Source organism: Nanorana parkeri, unplaced genomic scaffold, assembly GCF_000935625.1.
Source record: "Nanorana parkeri isolate BGI_ZX_2015 unplaced genomic scaffold, ASM93562v1 scaffold576, whole genome shotgun sequence".
In the NCBI taxonomy this organism is placed as follows: domain Eukaryota; kingdom Metazoa; phylum Chordata; class Amphibia; order Anura; family Dicroglossidae; genus Nanorana; species Nanorana parkeri.
Window position 1 is genome coordinate 64,004 of NW_017306844.1, and position 13,662 is coordinate 77,665.

General features: G+C 44.4%; 1 protein-coding gene across 7 annotated transcripts in view; it reads right to left on the reverse strand.

The window, feature by feature from the left end:
• Window positions 1–13,662, reverse strand: part of PLEKHA5 (pleckstrin homology domain containing A5) — a 93,738-nt gene that overhangs the window by 11,952 nt on the left and 68,124 nt on the right. For 4 of the 7 annotated variants that reach the window (XM_018562401.1, XM_018562400.1, XM_018562399.1 and 1 more), the window contains 9 exons: window positions 11,873–11,989; window positions 10,847–10,900; window positions 8,694–8,774; window positions 3,431–3,493; window positions 2,605–2,685; window positions 2,370–2,519; window positions 1,848–1,949; window positions 860–962; window positions 657–703 (listed from right to left, as the gene is read on the reverse strand). In XM_018562401.1, the coding sequence (XP_018417903.1) occupies window positions 657–703; window positions 860–962; window positions 1,848–1,949; window positions 2,370–2,519; window positions 2,605–2,685; window positions 3,431–3,493; window positions 8,694–8,774; window positions 10,847–10,900; window positions 11,873–11,989 (798 nt within the window). The remainder of the gene's footprint in view (window positions 1–656; window positions 704–859; window positions 963–1,847; window positions 1,950–2,369; window positions 2,520–2,604; window positions 2,686–3,430; window positions 3,494–8,693; window positions 8,775–10,846; window positions 10,901–11,872; window positions 11,990–13,662) is intronic. The other 3 variants (XM_018562404.1, XM_018562403.1, XM_018562402.1) reach the window with 2 other exon arrangements.

Consider the following 13,662-nt stretch of genomic DNA (forward strand, 5'->3'; position numbering starts at 1 on the left):
CAGATTTAGGAGACAGCAGAAGGTTACAACATTAACGTAGAAGGAAAGACTACCCAATACCCCATCTGTGAGCCGAGGCTTCCCCATTACTCTGATACTCCTTGCATACATTTACTAAACCTTATCTGAATACTGTTTTTACATTTTTTCTATGTGGTCATGCGAGCGCATAGCTCCAGCCCGAGCCTCTTTCTCTGCAGTTGGTGCATGAACTTTCTGCCAGATGACAATGTCTTGAAGCTATAGATGGAGGCAGGATGATCTCACTGCTCTATGGGATTCAGCAACGTTGTCAGCCCAGTACAGGAAGCACAGACTAGACGGAGCTTTTTGGACACGGGACCGCATAGAAATAAATAGGTATTTAGATAACTATTAGAAAATGTATGGGGGGAGTATCAGAGCAATGGGGAAGGGGTATTTAACAGTGTAACCTTTCCTTCTACTTTAACCCCCTGAGCCACAGAGACTAGATCCAATGAAGAAGACAGACAAATCCAATCCTTATGCCCTTTTAAAACAGCACCCAGAAGGAATTTAGGGGTTAACCAGGGTTTCCTCCCACGCTGCTAAGCAATTAAACACTATTTGTTGTTTAGGATTCAGCTTTCCTCACTAACAACAGCAGACAAGCCATATGAAGGGGCAGCACCTACCTCACTTGTGCTCTTCCCTGAAGAAAATAAATTGGAGTCAGAAGCATCTGCAGAAGGATAAATATAAAGATCAGTACATTTCCACACTAGGGAAACCTCTCCTGTGGAGAGAGAACACAGACACGTTTCCTTCCTATAATATTCCACGGACTGGTCTTCATGGATCCCACACAAATATATCAAAACAGACAGACATTATCCACCTGCTGATCTCTGCTGCTTGTGTTTGCTCAGTCCCTCCATCACGTCTTGGATCCGCCAGATCTCTTTCTGCATCTGCGCCCTCTGTATGCCGGCCGTCTCCGTCTGTTCGAACCAATTGGTGTCATCAGCGTAAGCAGACATTGAACAATGTGAGTAAAATGATATGACTTGGTGATCTAGACAAGAATGACATACAATGGAGGACACCCACCAAAAGGACAAAAAACTGGGATGGGAAGTGATCGAAACTTCAGTGTGGAAAAGAAGACATGCCAGGTGCTGAGCAAAATATAATGTATGCATCACTTTGTTATCATAGGTATCGATAAAGTTATTGATAGGCCTAAAGTCGAAGGCAAAAAATGTTCTGCTTCACAAAGTGTGAACAGGTGTGATATAGCACTAACATCTCCCTGGCGTGGACTCTGCAGTTCTATGGGGTGTCTATGAGGAGAATCACTGAAAAAAGTGAAGGGTTTCTTTATATACATCAGAGAGTCTCAAAGGGTAATATAGGACTGTACCTGGACCTTCCCCCTAGGGACCGAGAGATGTTACACCTCTAATCGCCAAGGGACCGGGGCACGTGACACCTCTAATCAGTAATGTAAGAGTGAACCTGGACCTCCCCCTAAGGACCAGGACATATGATAACCTCTAATGTGTAATTAAGGACTGTAGTTGGACTTCCCCATAAGGATCAGGACAGGAGACACCTCAAATGGGTAATATAGGACGGTATACAACCTCTCCCTAGGGACTGGGACATGAGATACCGCGAAGAGGTAGTATACTACTGTACTTGGACATCCCATTAGGGTCTGAGGCATGTGTCACCTCCATTCAATAACATGAAATGGAACCCCCACCTCCCCCCTAAGAACCAGGTCCTATGCCACATCTAATGGGTTATAAAAGGACTGCACCGGAACCATTCTCTAAGGACCAGGACATGTGACACCCCTAGGGGCGAATACAGGACTGTACCTGGACCTCTCCAAGACGCTCCAAGCGTTCCCTCAGCTGGTTTCTGGCAGTGGTGACTTCTCGCTCCAACTTGTCATAATCCCTCCAAGCTCGCTCCAGCTCCTACACAAAACACAACTCATCTGACATCATGGTACTGAGTGTCACAGGGCACATGGTGTGGTGTGGTGTGTGTGTACATTCAGGCCTATTGTCAACTTCCATTTTCCTAAAAAAATAAACCCCTTATTTTCTGCATTTGTGATGGAAGTAAAACACGCAGATGCTTCTGTTTTAAGATGGCTGATCTATTGCAAGTGTTTTTCAGGTATTTGTGATTTTCGTGTGTTTTGAAATCCAGCCAAAATGAAACTAATACAGAAAAAATATTTCTGAGCAAAGAAAAAATACTGAAACAGACCTCTGAATGGACCACAAACTGAGCCCAGAATTGTGAAAGGAACACAGAGACATGCAGCCAAGTGTGCAAGAAATACAATATGTGGTGACTGAATGGTGCAGCCATAGGAGGGTAATCCTTACCGTGGTGGCCCGGGATACCTCCCGACATGTACTGAGAAGCCCATTCTGCAGCTCGTCCCTCTGTATCACCACATTCTGAATGGATAATGGATTGTCGCCGCTCATCTCTATCTCCTGGCTGGCGGACAGCAAAGCTTGTTCCAGGGTGTACTAGGAGGGCATAAGAGAAACCTTATCGCTGTCTGATAGCAGCATGCTGTAATCTCTACCTGTGACCACTATATGTCACTCTTACCTTCTCCTTATGTAGCTGCTGCAGCTTCTGTTCCAGAGCCTGGACCACTTTATCCTGCTCACAGAGTCGGCTCAGCTTGGCCTGGAGAAGGGAGACAACTATGAATAATACGGACAGAGAGGTTCGGGGAGTCGCAGCGGACAATGATAGTTAGTAATAGTAATGATACATAGTCCCTATGTACACTGGGCAACTCAACCAATGTCACTCAATATCTTCATGTTCAGAGGGAGCCCAACTCTTTTATATAGAGAAGTACCTTAAATAAACGTGGACATGATGTTTACATTTCAAGTGGCCACATGCTTCTTGTATGGTACTGGTGTGAGCAATATTAAAACTACCCCGAGCAAAAGAAATGGATAGAAAACGGATGGCGACATGTGTTAATGTCAACCTTTACCCCCTTTGACTAAAAATCACATCAGCAGGCAGCTCTTCCTGCTGATATGAAACCACCCTACATTCATCAGTTAAACATATTTCTCTTTTAACTTACAATTACTGGTTTTCTACTTCCTGGTCCTCTTGGGCATTAGTGATGTAATGTGCCTAAAGTGTTGCATCCTGGGAAGATTACGCCAGCAGAGCATTGCTGGAAATCTCATCAGTAATCTCACAAAATCTCATGAAAGGCATTTTCCTCCCCTGAGATGATGTGCATGGTCACATGTCCTACTCACATGTACCAGAGTTCCGGGAAGTAAAGGGAGATGGATTAATCTGCTCTTAGTAAAAATGGCCGCTGCGAGAACAATGGGGAGGAAAAGAAAAATAAGGTATGTAACAGATAGATCAAAGTATTGAGACGGGAAGAAGTACTTACATCCACGTCGGCCTCCTCGGAGGGGTGTTTGTAAGCTGAAGGCCGGCACTCCTCCTGAGTCATCTGGAAGGACACAACATGCATTAGATGTGGCGAAATCTCAGTGCAGAGCTACACAGACCATAGGGATCCTTTACTAGCAGAAGATGAACTTTATTTTCTACACCCGGATGTGTCCTATAAAAAGGTATCCGCCATCTCATGCTACTAAGTGATAAAAATGTCCTGTGTAGCTGCACCACCACCCCTTAAACGGCGACACGTTCTCAATGGCAATGTGACAACAGCTTGTACCGCCAATACACAAACACGTCAGCTGGATGGACAGCAAAGCGCAGATGAGGTCTGACACTGGCCCACCTACCGACCGTCCCACCACGACATAAGGAACCTAATGATGACAAGGTGATCCTGGAATGAGCATCCGGACACGATGAGTCAGGAAATGAAAGTCTACATCCAGAATCCCTCCGCTGAATCATTCCATGAATGAGGAACGCACTGAGGCCCATTTATAATGCTCATCATCGCTCTACCAGAAATGGCTTCCCAATACTTGAACAAAAACGTCCTTTTTGTAAGAAGGTGGACATAACTCAACTTACTCAATTTTGTAGGTGGATTTGACCAATTATAAACATTTCTTGCCAAATTTCTGTATAAATTGTTGCAGATGATTTAAAGCTGCACTCCAACTAAATGAGAACACCAATCCATGCAGGTATGTGATCATTAAAAACACCAATTAGTTTTAAAGCGGACCTTTACCCCCTTTCACTAAAATCACATCAGCGTGCACCTCTACATTCTAATAGGAAATCATCTTACACTCAAGTTAAAACATATTTTTCTTATACTAATAATTTGTTTTTCCACTTCTTGCTCCTCCTGGGCATTAGTGATGCAATGTGCCTAAGTGATGCATCCTGAGAAGGTTACATTGGCAGAGCATTGCTGGGAAATCTCACGAGATCTCAGGGAAAGGCATTTTCCTCCCCTGAGATGATGTGCATGGTCACATGTCCTAGTCACATGTGCCAGAGTTCCAGGAAGTAAAGGGAGATGGATTAATCTGCTCTTAGTAAAAATTGCCGCTGCGAGAAGAATGGGAGTTAAAGAAAAAATAATATCTTTAAGAAGGTGTTTGTAAGATTGTCATTACTAAACATCTCTGAAGGTGCCTTTGTTGTCATTTTTAAGATAAGGGTAAAGTTCCTCTTTAAAAGTAACTGGTATTTATAAGTATCTCAACCTGACTTGGTATCAGCCTCGTGCAATCCCTCTACAGCAGATTCCAGACTGAGAGAGGGAAGGAGCAGCACAAGGAGCCAACCGGTTGTGTTGCAGTGATCATGTTCTAACAAAGAACACGCTAATAGGAGGAGAAAGCAGAGTGATAAAGAAATGAGTCCATCAGTCTGCTGCTTTTCTTTTCACTGTCCGCTTTGTGGCAGCGCTGTGTAAATCTTATGACTGGATGGTCAGCTATACAAATCCTTTGTCGGATAAAGCAGCTTCCATGTACTGTATTGTATTTCAACTCTGTGTTTCTACCTGTATTTACTTGCCTGGAGTTCAGTCACAACCCATCCTAAATCCATTCTTTACAATCAATGATTAGTGAATGATTTGTGAATCAATGTTTCCTTTCCTGTGACATTTTATTCATATTTCTATTCCAAATCATTAAAATTCTTTTTTTTTAACCCTAAATTTCTCAAACTTTGAATTGAAAATCCGCATGGAATTTGGTGAAGAGCAATTATTATGGCATCCTCAATAAACAGGCCCCACTGTGTTCATCCAACTGTACGCTGGACATGGATCCGACACAAGAAAACAGTATTTAGATGAACGTCTTCAGCTTAACAGGAACACAACTACCACCACCTTCACCGCCATCATCATCATCATCACCAGAGAATGCGTCGTGTGCGCTCAGTTGTTTTATAGTGGATGGTCAATGGGCACAGCGGGAGAGCATTTAACTCCACGACAGAAGCGAGCGATGACTGCGACACGCAATACAGACAAAGTATATACACCGAGTGAACCTCCCGCAATCTATAGTGCTAGCTATTACAGAATTACTGGTGCATCATGGGCTTCTGGAATATGTGCCCCAGTTCTGTCAACACAAACGCACTCGTAAGGCAAGTACAAGTAAAATGATAAATTTTGTTAATATGAGCTGCGGAGTCCTGAATTACACAGCAGAATATATGACACAATTATCTCCACTTATACTGCAAATTATCCATGCTGGAGGAGAGAACAGCGCAGCAGATGTTATAGAGACACACAGTACACAGAAATCACGGCTTCCCATGCAATGTACAGGGGATGGACACATGGCAGTGCAGAGGTGGAGGTGTGGGCAATGCACTCAGTGCTGGCTTTCCACGCAAAGCCCACATACATGGTAGGGCCAGGCAGTCAGGATAACCAGCACCACGGCAGATCTTCTGAATGTGCAGAGGTGGAGGTTTGGGCAATGCACTCAATGCTGGCTATCCATGCAAAGCCCACATACGCTCACTGGCCACTTTATTCGGGACACCTTGCTAGTACTGGGTTGGACCCCTTTTGTCTTCAGAACTGCTTTCTTTGCGGCATGGATTCAACAAGGTGATGGAAAGTCATGGAAACCCTTAGAGAGTTTGGTCCATACTGACATGATAGCATCCAGCAGCTTGAACCGTTGATACAAGGCAGGATGGATGCATGCTTTGTTATTTACATCAAATTCTGACCCGACCATCCGAATGTTGCAACAGAAATGGAGACTCCTCAGACCAGGCAACGTTTTTCCAATCTTCTATTTTACAATTTTGGTGAGCCCTTAAGAACTGTAGCCTCAGTTTCCTGTTCTTAGCTGACAGAAGTGGCACTCGGTGTGGTCATCTGCTGCTGTAGCCCATCTACTTCAGGGCTCAATGTGTTGTGTGATCAGAGATGGTACTCGGATGCATACCTCGGATGTGACGAGTGGTTATTTGAGTTACTGTTGCCTTTCTATCAGCTTGAACCAGTCTGCCCATTCTCCTCTGACATCAACAAGGTATTCTTGCTCAGAGAGCTGCCGCTCACTGGATATTTTTACTTTTTCGGACCATTCTCTGTAAACCCAAGAGATGGTTGTGTGTGAAAATCCCAGTAGATCAGCAGTTCCTGAAATACCCAAACCAGCCGTCTGGCCCCAACAACCATGCCATGTTCAAAGTCACTTAAATCACTTTCCTTCCCCACTTTCCTTCCCCATTCCGATGCTCGGTTTGAACTTCAGCAGACCATCTTGACCATGTCTACATGCCGAAACGTATTGAGTTACTGCCATGTGATTGGCTGATTAGATATTTGTGTTGACGAGCAGTTGAAGAGGTGTACCTAATAAAGCGGCCAGTGAGTCTACATCGTAGAGCCAGGCAGTCAGGATATCCAGCACCTCGGCAGATCTTCTCAATGTGACCACTGAGGTTCTGAATGTAAACTGGGTTGAAAACTGGACTTGATGGGAAATTCTAGAGATTTTATTGCTCTGGGTATCTGCACTTTCTTTCATTATGTCCCAAAATTAGGCACCTCCATAAGCTTCACTTACAGATTTTGGACCCCAGCTCCATCTGCAAAACATTTCAAGTGTTCTTGTGACAAACAACCTGCATGCTCCAAATGTCTCAAAAGAAGTCAGAGAATGGTGCAGAGGGGAATCCTACTGCTTGAACCTGTCTCAAGAGATAACTTCCCATCCTTTATATCTACTTTTTCTCTCTGCAAAGCTACTGAGTCATGACTTGTTTTCTCCAAAGATTGGAAGCTATATTGTCTCTTTGGAGGAAGAAGAATTAATAAACAGTGAAATAGAAGGGCACCACATACATTCAGAACTCTACATCAGGACTGGAAAAGTGCCAGGTGCCCAATACCAATTCTCCTGACAAATATGAACTGACTAATTGAGCTTCTCTCTTGTTGTCCGTGAAGACACGTGACTTGCCTAAGAAGAGCCTGCTGGCTTCTCCACTTGACTGATGGACTCCTGAATCCTACAGCATTTCCTCCCCTGCACTATGAATATGCAGGAAGAAGCTTGTGGTACATCTTCTGGATGGCTTGTAGCACCCAGACTGTAGACTGTGAGGCCTAAGTGAAGTCTTGGAGCTTCCATCGCTCCACAATACCTCCTGTGGCTGGTCTCATCCTGGGACTATGAGTGATAACCTGGGTGCGAGCGCAGTGTACAGTGCCCTGTTATAGCATGACGCAGACAGAAGCCATGCCAACACCAACAACAGCCAAGTTGGCAGCAGAAGCGTGCTTTCCAAACAAGAGGAGAGCCAAAGTGATAATGGAGAGCTTGCCACACAACCAGACACAGAGAGGCTTGCGGATGACATCACTGGAAATGGAGAGTCGGTTTATGATATCATTGGGAGGTGTGAGAAGGAATAAGAAGGAACCAGCAAACTGAGTCATCGTTGGAAGGAGAGTCCCTTTCAGATAACCAGGTCTGTGCATGATGTCACTAGGGGGGTGGAATGATATATGTCATCGAGGAGTCAGTGTCTGACGTCAGCAAAGATTGGAAGCCTGAATACAAAATCAAAAGAAAGGGAAGTTTGACATTTCACGGTGGGGAGTCAACACATAGGGGTGGAGGGCAAGTCTTCAGGAAGGAAAATTGATATATGATGTCTCCAGTTAAAAATGAATCAATGTATCAGGTCATCAAGCGGTCTCTATATAATGTCAAGAAGGGAGGGAGGGAGGGAAGGATTGGCGCATGGACAGGAGGAGGTTGATACATGGGGGAAATGGGTATTTGATGTCACCAGGGAGGCAGATTTAGAAGGTGATGGCATTAGGGAGGAGGAGTTAGTACATGATGTCACAAGGTAGGTGGGTCCAGCAGGTAATGTCACTAGGGAAGTGGAGTCAGTAAATTACCTCATTAAAGGATGACATTCAGCGTATGGTTTTGACATGGAAGGGGGAGGGGGTCAGCAATGTCACCAGAAATGTGAAATGAGTATATAATGTTGCCAGGGATGTGGGTTCAGCATATGATGTCACTAGGGAGGTGGGTTCAGCATATGATGTCACTAGGGAGGTGGGTTCAGCATATATCACCAGAGGAGTGGATTTGGCATATGACATAACAAAGGAGGCAGGTTCAGTCTATGATGTCACCAGGGAGGCGGGTACAGCATATGATGTTACCGGGGAGGGAAGTACACATGACAACAAGGTCCACAAGGCTTACTTGCTGGTACAGTTGTGGTCTAAGCGCAGAGTTCTCAATCATGGTGTGAACCATGCTGATTAACGGGTCATTGTCTTTCATCTATGTCAAACACGGAGGAGGAGCACAGTTTAGTGCACAGCCAGATACAAGAGAGGACATATAGCACAGTGACGTGACTCCCCCCGACCATCCGGGGCTGGCTCCTTGCTGCCAGGATCTTCTATCCCTGACCAAGAAACCTTACCCACTTCTTTCTTAATCAACCATTGGACATCTCCTCTATAATCATGGCTTACTATCAATTTATTAATAATTACAACCCTGGAAAATGGCCAGTTTGTGCTAACGGCTAATAAACGCATACAGGTCATTTATAAAATGGTCACTAGAGGAAGATAGACTCCCAGGGAAGAGCAGTGGATTACCAGGAGGGGTAGCAGTGAGAGTAATTAATACTAGGCCCATGGCCCTGGGGTTCCTTTGCCCTAACCCTGACATATTTGTTCTCTTGGTGGAAGCCTGGTCATAAAATGTTACCAGGTAGAGAAGCTACACGCTATATAGCGTGTTATATGTTGATTATATGTGAGCATTGGGGGGTTGGTGCCTGTTTGGCATTTTAGTTAAGCCCCTGAGAAAGGAGATTACACCAACCCATTCTCACTGGGTTTTCCTGCACCCAGAACTCACCAACAAACCTTCCACTACGTGTTCCAATTCCATGTCCTCCACAGAGAGGATACGCAGCAGATCAAGGAGAAGCCATGCAATCTGCAGCATTGTATTACTTTCCAATCGGTGACTTTACCCACCGTTATATGAACATCCTATTGCACCGTTTTCTCCAAGAAAACCACTTTCCTTTACAGCTTTCTTCTACATTTTAATCTACGGGGGTCTCTGTTCAGGCACAGCTGCTCATTTTTATTGTAAAATTCTGCTCAGCTGTGCTGCCTCCATAGAACAAATCTGTACAATGGAAACCAAGACATGGAGGCTAGGAAGAGAGGGTGGAAGAGTGGAGGAAACTAGAAAGAAATGTAAGACAGCTTGAGTAAGATTATAGATTAAAATCATGTAAAAAAAAACTTATTTAAACGGAAACACATTCATTTCGGACAGTGCTATAGGAATATAAATAATTAGGGATGCACCAATACCGGGCATTTCCAAGAATACTTGTGTTACTGAAAATGCCCCAATAACAAAAACCAATACCAGCACTTTTATTTTAAAATTGAGTTTGCTGCCTGAGGTGCCGTGCTAGTGGGGATCTCGCGGTAGCCTTCTTGGGTACCATGCAGCACTTGCTTGCAGCACTTCCGCCATATGCATTGCTGTTTGATGTATTGCTGGGATATGTAGTCCTCTATAGCTGGTGGTATTCTGCATTGCTATATAATGTGTTGCTAGGATTTGTAGTCCTCTATAGCTGGTGGTATTCTGCATTGCTATATGATATATTGCCGAGATTTGTAGTACTCTATGGCTGGTGGTATTCTGCATTGCTATATAATGTATTGCTAGGATTTGTAGTCCTCTATAGCTGGTGGTATTCTGCATTGTTATATAATGTATTGCTGAGATCTGTAGTCCCTCTACATCTTGGAGTCAATGGCAGAACTACCCGGGTCACAGCTGCAACTGTGCCCCGGCGCTCCACTATTGTCCTAAAATCATCAGTCTGTATTGTTTTAGAAAAAAAAGGTATCAGTAATTGGTATTGGTGAGTACATGAGGAAAGGTATCGGTACTTGTACTCTGTCTGGAAACAATGGTATTGGTGCATCCCTAATAATCAATAAAATGAATAAGATACAAAAAATACATTTTCAATAAGTGAATTCTGATTGGTTTACGGTCTTCTCGATTTACATTTCTAATGTATCCCGTTTGCTCCCTGAGCCCGTCAGCAAATCAAAAGGGAAACAAAAATGCTTTTCTAAACAAAAGACACCTTAACACAGAGAAATGTCACAGGACACTGGAACACGATTGATAAGATAATTAATTGAAAGGATGATAAGAAGTCTAATCTGGCCTTCTGGAGACTCGTCTATATCTGGGAGGAGAATTAAGAATTCCGCTCAGGCAGCGCGGCGGTTCAGCTACGGGTCACAGAATGTAATATTAACTCCAGCAAATATACAGAAAAAACTTCCAAATCCCACCTGGTGATCCACGTAGATGAGGTTCCTTTGAAGATGATGTGAGAGAATCTCGTTCTATCGGCCGCATTAAAGAATAAAGAGAGGACAGAGAACGTGAAAACGTCTGAAGATTAATACAGTTCTGCTCCCTCCATGCAACCCGACAGAACACAGCCTCATTCCTGCTACACAGACACCCCGGGGGCTCATTCACCGAAACCAGAGGGGAGAAAAGGAGCAGAGACGTGGAGCTGTCACCTATAGCAACGTATCAGGATGCTGTATGGTGTCTACTGAGGACAACTCCACATTTGGGCTCATTTTCTTTTTTCTAGTTTTAAATCTGAACTCCAGGCAAACAGCTAGAAACACATAACGGAGCTGTTTTACCAGTCTGCATTTCTGTCCATTCAGTCCAGAGATATCCACAGCTCTGCCACATGGCACAGCTCTGTCTTGCAGGACAGGAGACAGCGAATAGTCTAACACTTACAGGTCTTTTCCCTTCCCTGGCCCGTGATTGGACAGTGAAAGGAGAAGCAGCAGACCAATGAGCTCATCTCTCTGCTCTCTACTCATATCAGCATGCCCTTTTGTGCTTGTGCTGCTTTTCCCTCTCCGAGTCTGAGCTCTGCTGTACAGGGACAGCAAGAGGCTGATACCAGGTCAGTCAGGTACTTACCCCGCTTGTATTTAAAATAATACATTTAGATGCTGTATCAATGATTATGGAGCTGCGTTAATTTGTGTCTTTTATATCTTCCTGGAGTTCAGTTTTAATGAATCAGCCCTAAAGTATCACCACACAACCATCTCCATCCCCACCCTTCGACACAGATGACGACACAAGGCACAGTGAACATGTCCATCACCAACACAGATGATTCCAGAACTCGGCCCTTTTCCCAATAGGAGCCCAGTGAGGGCCGTATGATATAATGGGACATGCAGGATGATGTGAAGGGGTGTGATCACATTACATTCACAGTAAGGAGAGAACATGTGTCACAGTACATGTATGATGGGTGGGTAATACATGCAGCTGACCTGGGGGCCACACGTCTGTTTTAGGTGCAGCAGCTGTGTCAGTGTGTGTTCCCGGATGCTGCTCAGCTCTGCCTGCTGCCTCCGAAGTTTGATGAGTAAGAGTGTCAGCTCCTCAGGCTGGAGAGTGAGGAGAGAAGCCGGAGAGGACACAACGTTACAGGAGTTTATTGCGGATCACACACACATGTCTTTGTGTAGCGCTGGGGCTCGTCTTGTAATGGTGACTGCTAATGACATCATCTACCGAGCACTACGCAGGATAACAGACTCCTCTCCACCAAGTCCTATACACAGCTACAGCAAAACGTGGGCTTCAATGTCCCTGGAGGCAGCGACGGAACCAGCAAGGTCCCACCATGAGAAGAGTCCAGTCCGGACAGTATGGCATGAATTTGGGTTTATACCACACTATGGCACATGTCAGCTCCTGAACGGCAGCCTTAGGCTGCGGCTGTAGAACTGGACAAGCCTGAAATATCATCTCATTGGCTATTTTACTGGAATAGAATAATGGAACAGTTTTTGGCTTGTTTCACTTTGGTGCACAGCTGCAAGCATTGGTGTTTTGGTATCAATCACCGGGCACATTGTTAAAGCGGACCTTTAACCCCTTTGACTAAAAAACACATCAGCAGACAGCTCTACATGCTATGAAATCATCTCGCATTCATTAGCTAAAATTTTACTTACAATTATTGTTTTCCTACTTCCTGGTCCTCCTGGGCATTAGTGATGTAATGTGCCCAAGCGTTGCATCCTGGGAAGGTTACATCGGCAGAGCATTGCTGGGAAATCTTATCATGAGATCTCAGGGAAAGGCATTTTCCTCCCCTGAGATGATGTGCATAGTCACATGTCCTAGTCACATGTGTCAGAGTTCCAGGAAGTAAAAGGGCTATATAATCTGCCATTAGTAAAAATGGCCGCTGTGAGAAGGATGGGGATAAAAAGAAAAATAAGGGATATAAAGAATAAAAAGCCGGAAATTATCTAAAAGTATCTGTTTGTAGATTGTCATCACTGAACATTTCTAAAGTTGTATTTGTTGTCATTTTAAAGATAAGGGTAAAGTTCCTCTTTAACAAGCACCAAACTTTTGCCCTGACTGATCGCACAGATGAGGGGGTAGCCAAACTTCGTCCCTCCAGCTGTGGTGAAACTCTAAATCCCATCATGCAGCTGCCTCCGAAAGTCTTGCCTTTGGCTGTCAGAGTCTTGCAAGCCTCATGACAACCCCTGGTGTGGATTGTGCCTGAGGTTCAGATTCACAATCAGAATAGGAAACAAGTATGTTTTCAGGTATAATAAATACATTTTTCACACGTGGTATATAGAACGCTTGCGTCAAAATCCTTTACTGCTGACAATGTGTGCACCGAAAACCTCCACTGCTCAAAATCCTGCACCAAAATCACCGATAACTGATGAATTGATATTTTGGGGGAGCAACATGCTAGGTAAGACCTTGACACCCCTATGTATGTGCACATTGTGCTCTGGTCTGTTGCGGGGACTTAAGCTGGCCATACACCTATAGATTATCTGGCTCTCAAAATACCTGAACAATCTGATGCAGGCCTTGTTCAGGTATTTTGATAGCCAGCGGGGCGGACTAGCAAGATACTGAAGCTTGGCCCAGCGCAGACACAGTTTAGCATAGATGGAGGAATCTGTTGCACTTTTTCCATCTGACCACAGAAAGTCTGCAGATAATCTATAGGTGTATGGCCAGCTTTAGACACATATTGTAGGCATTTATCGTTGCCTTCTCCGGAGGGTCTCATTGGCTC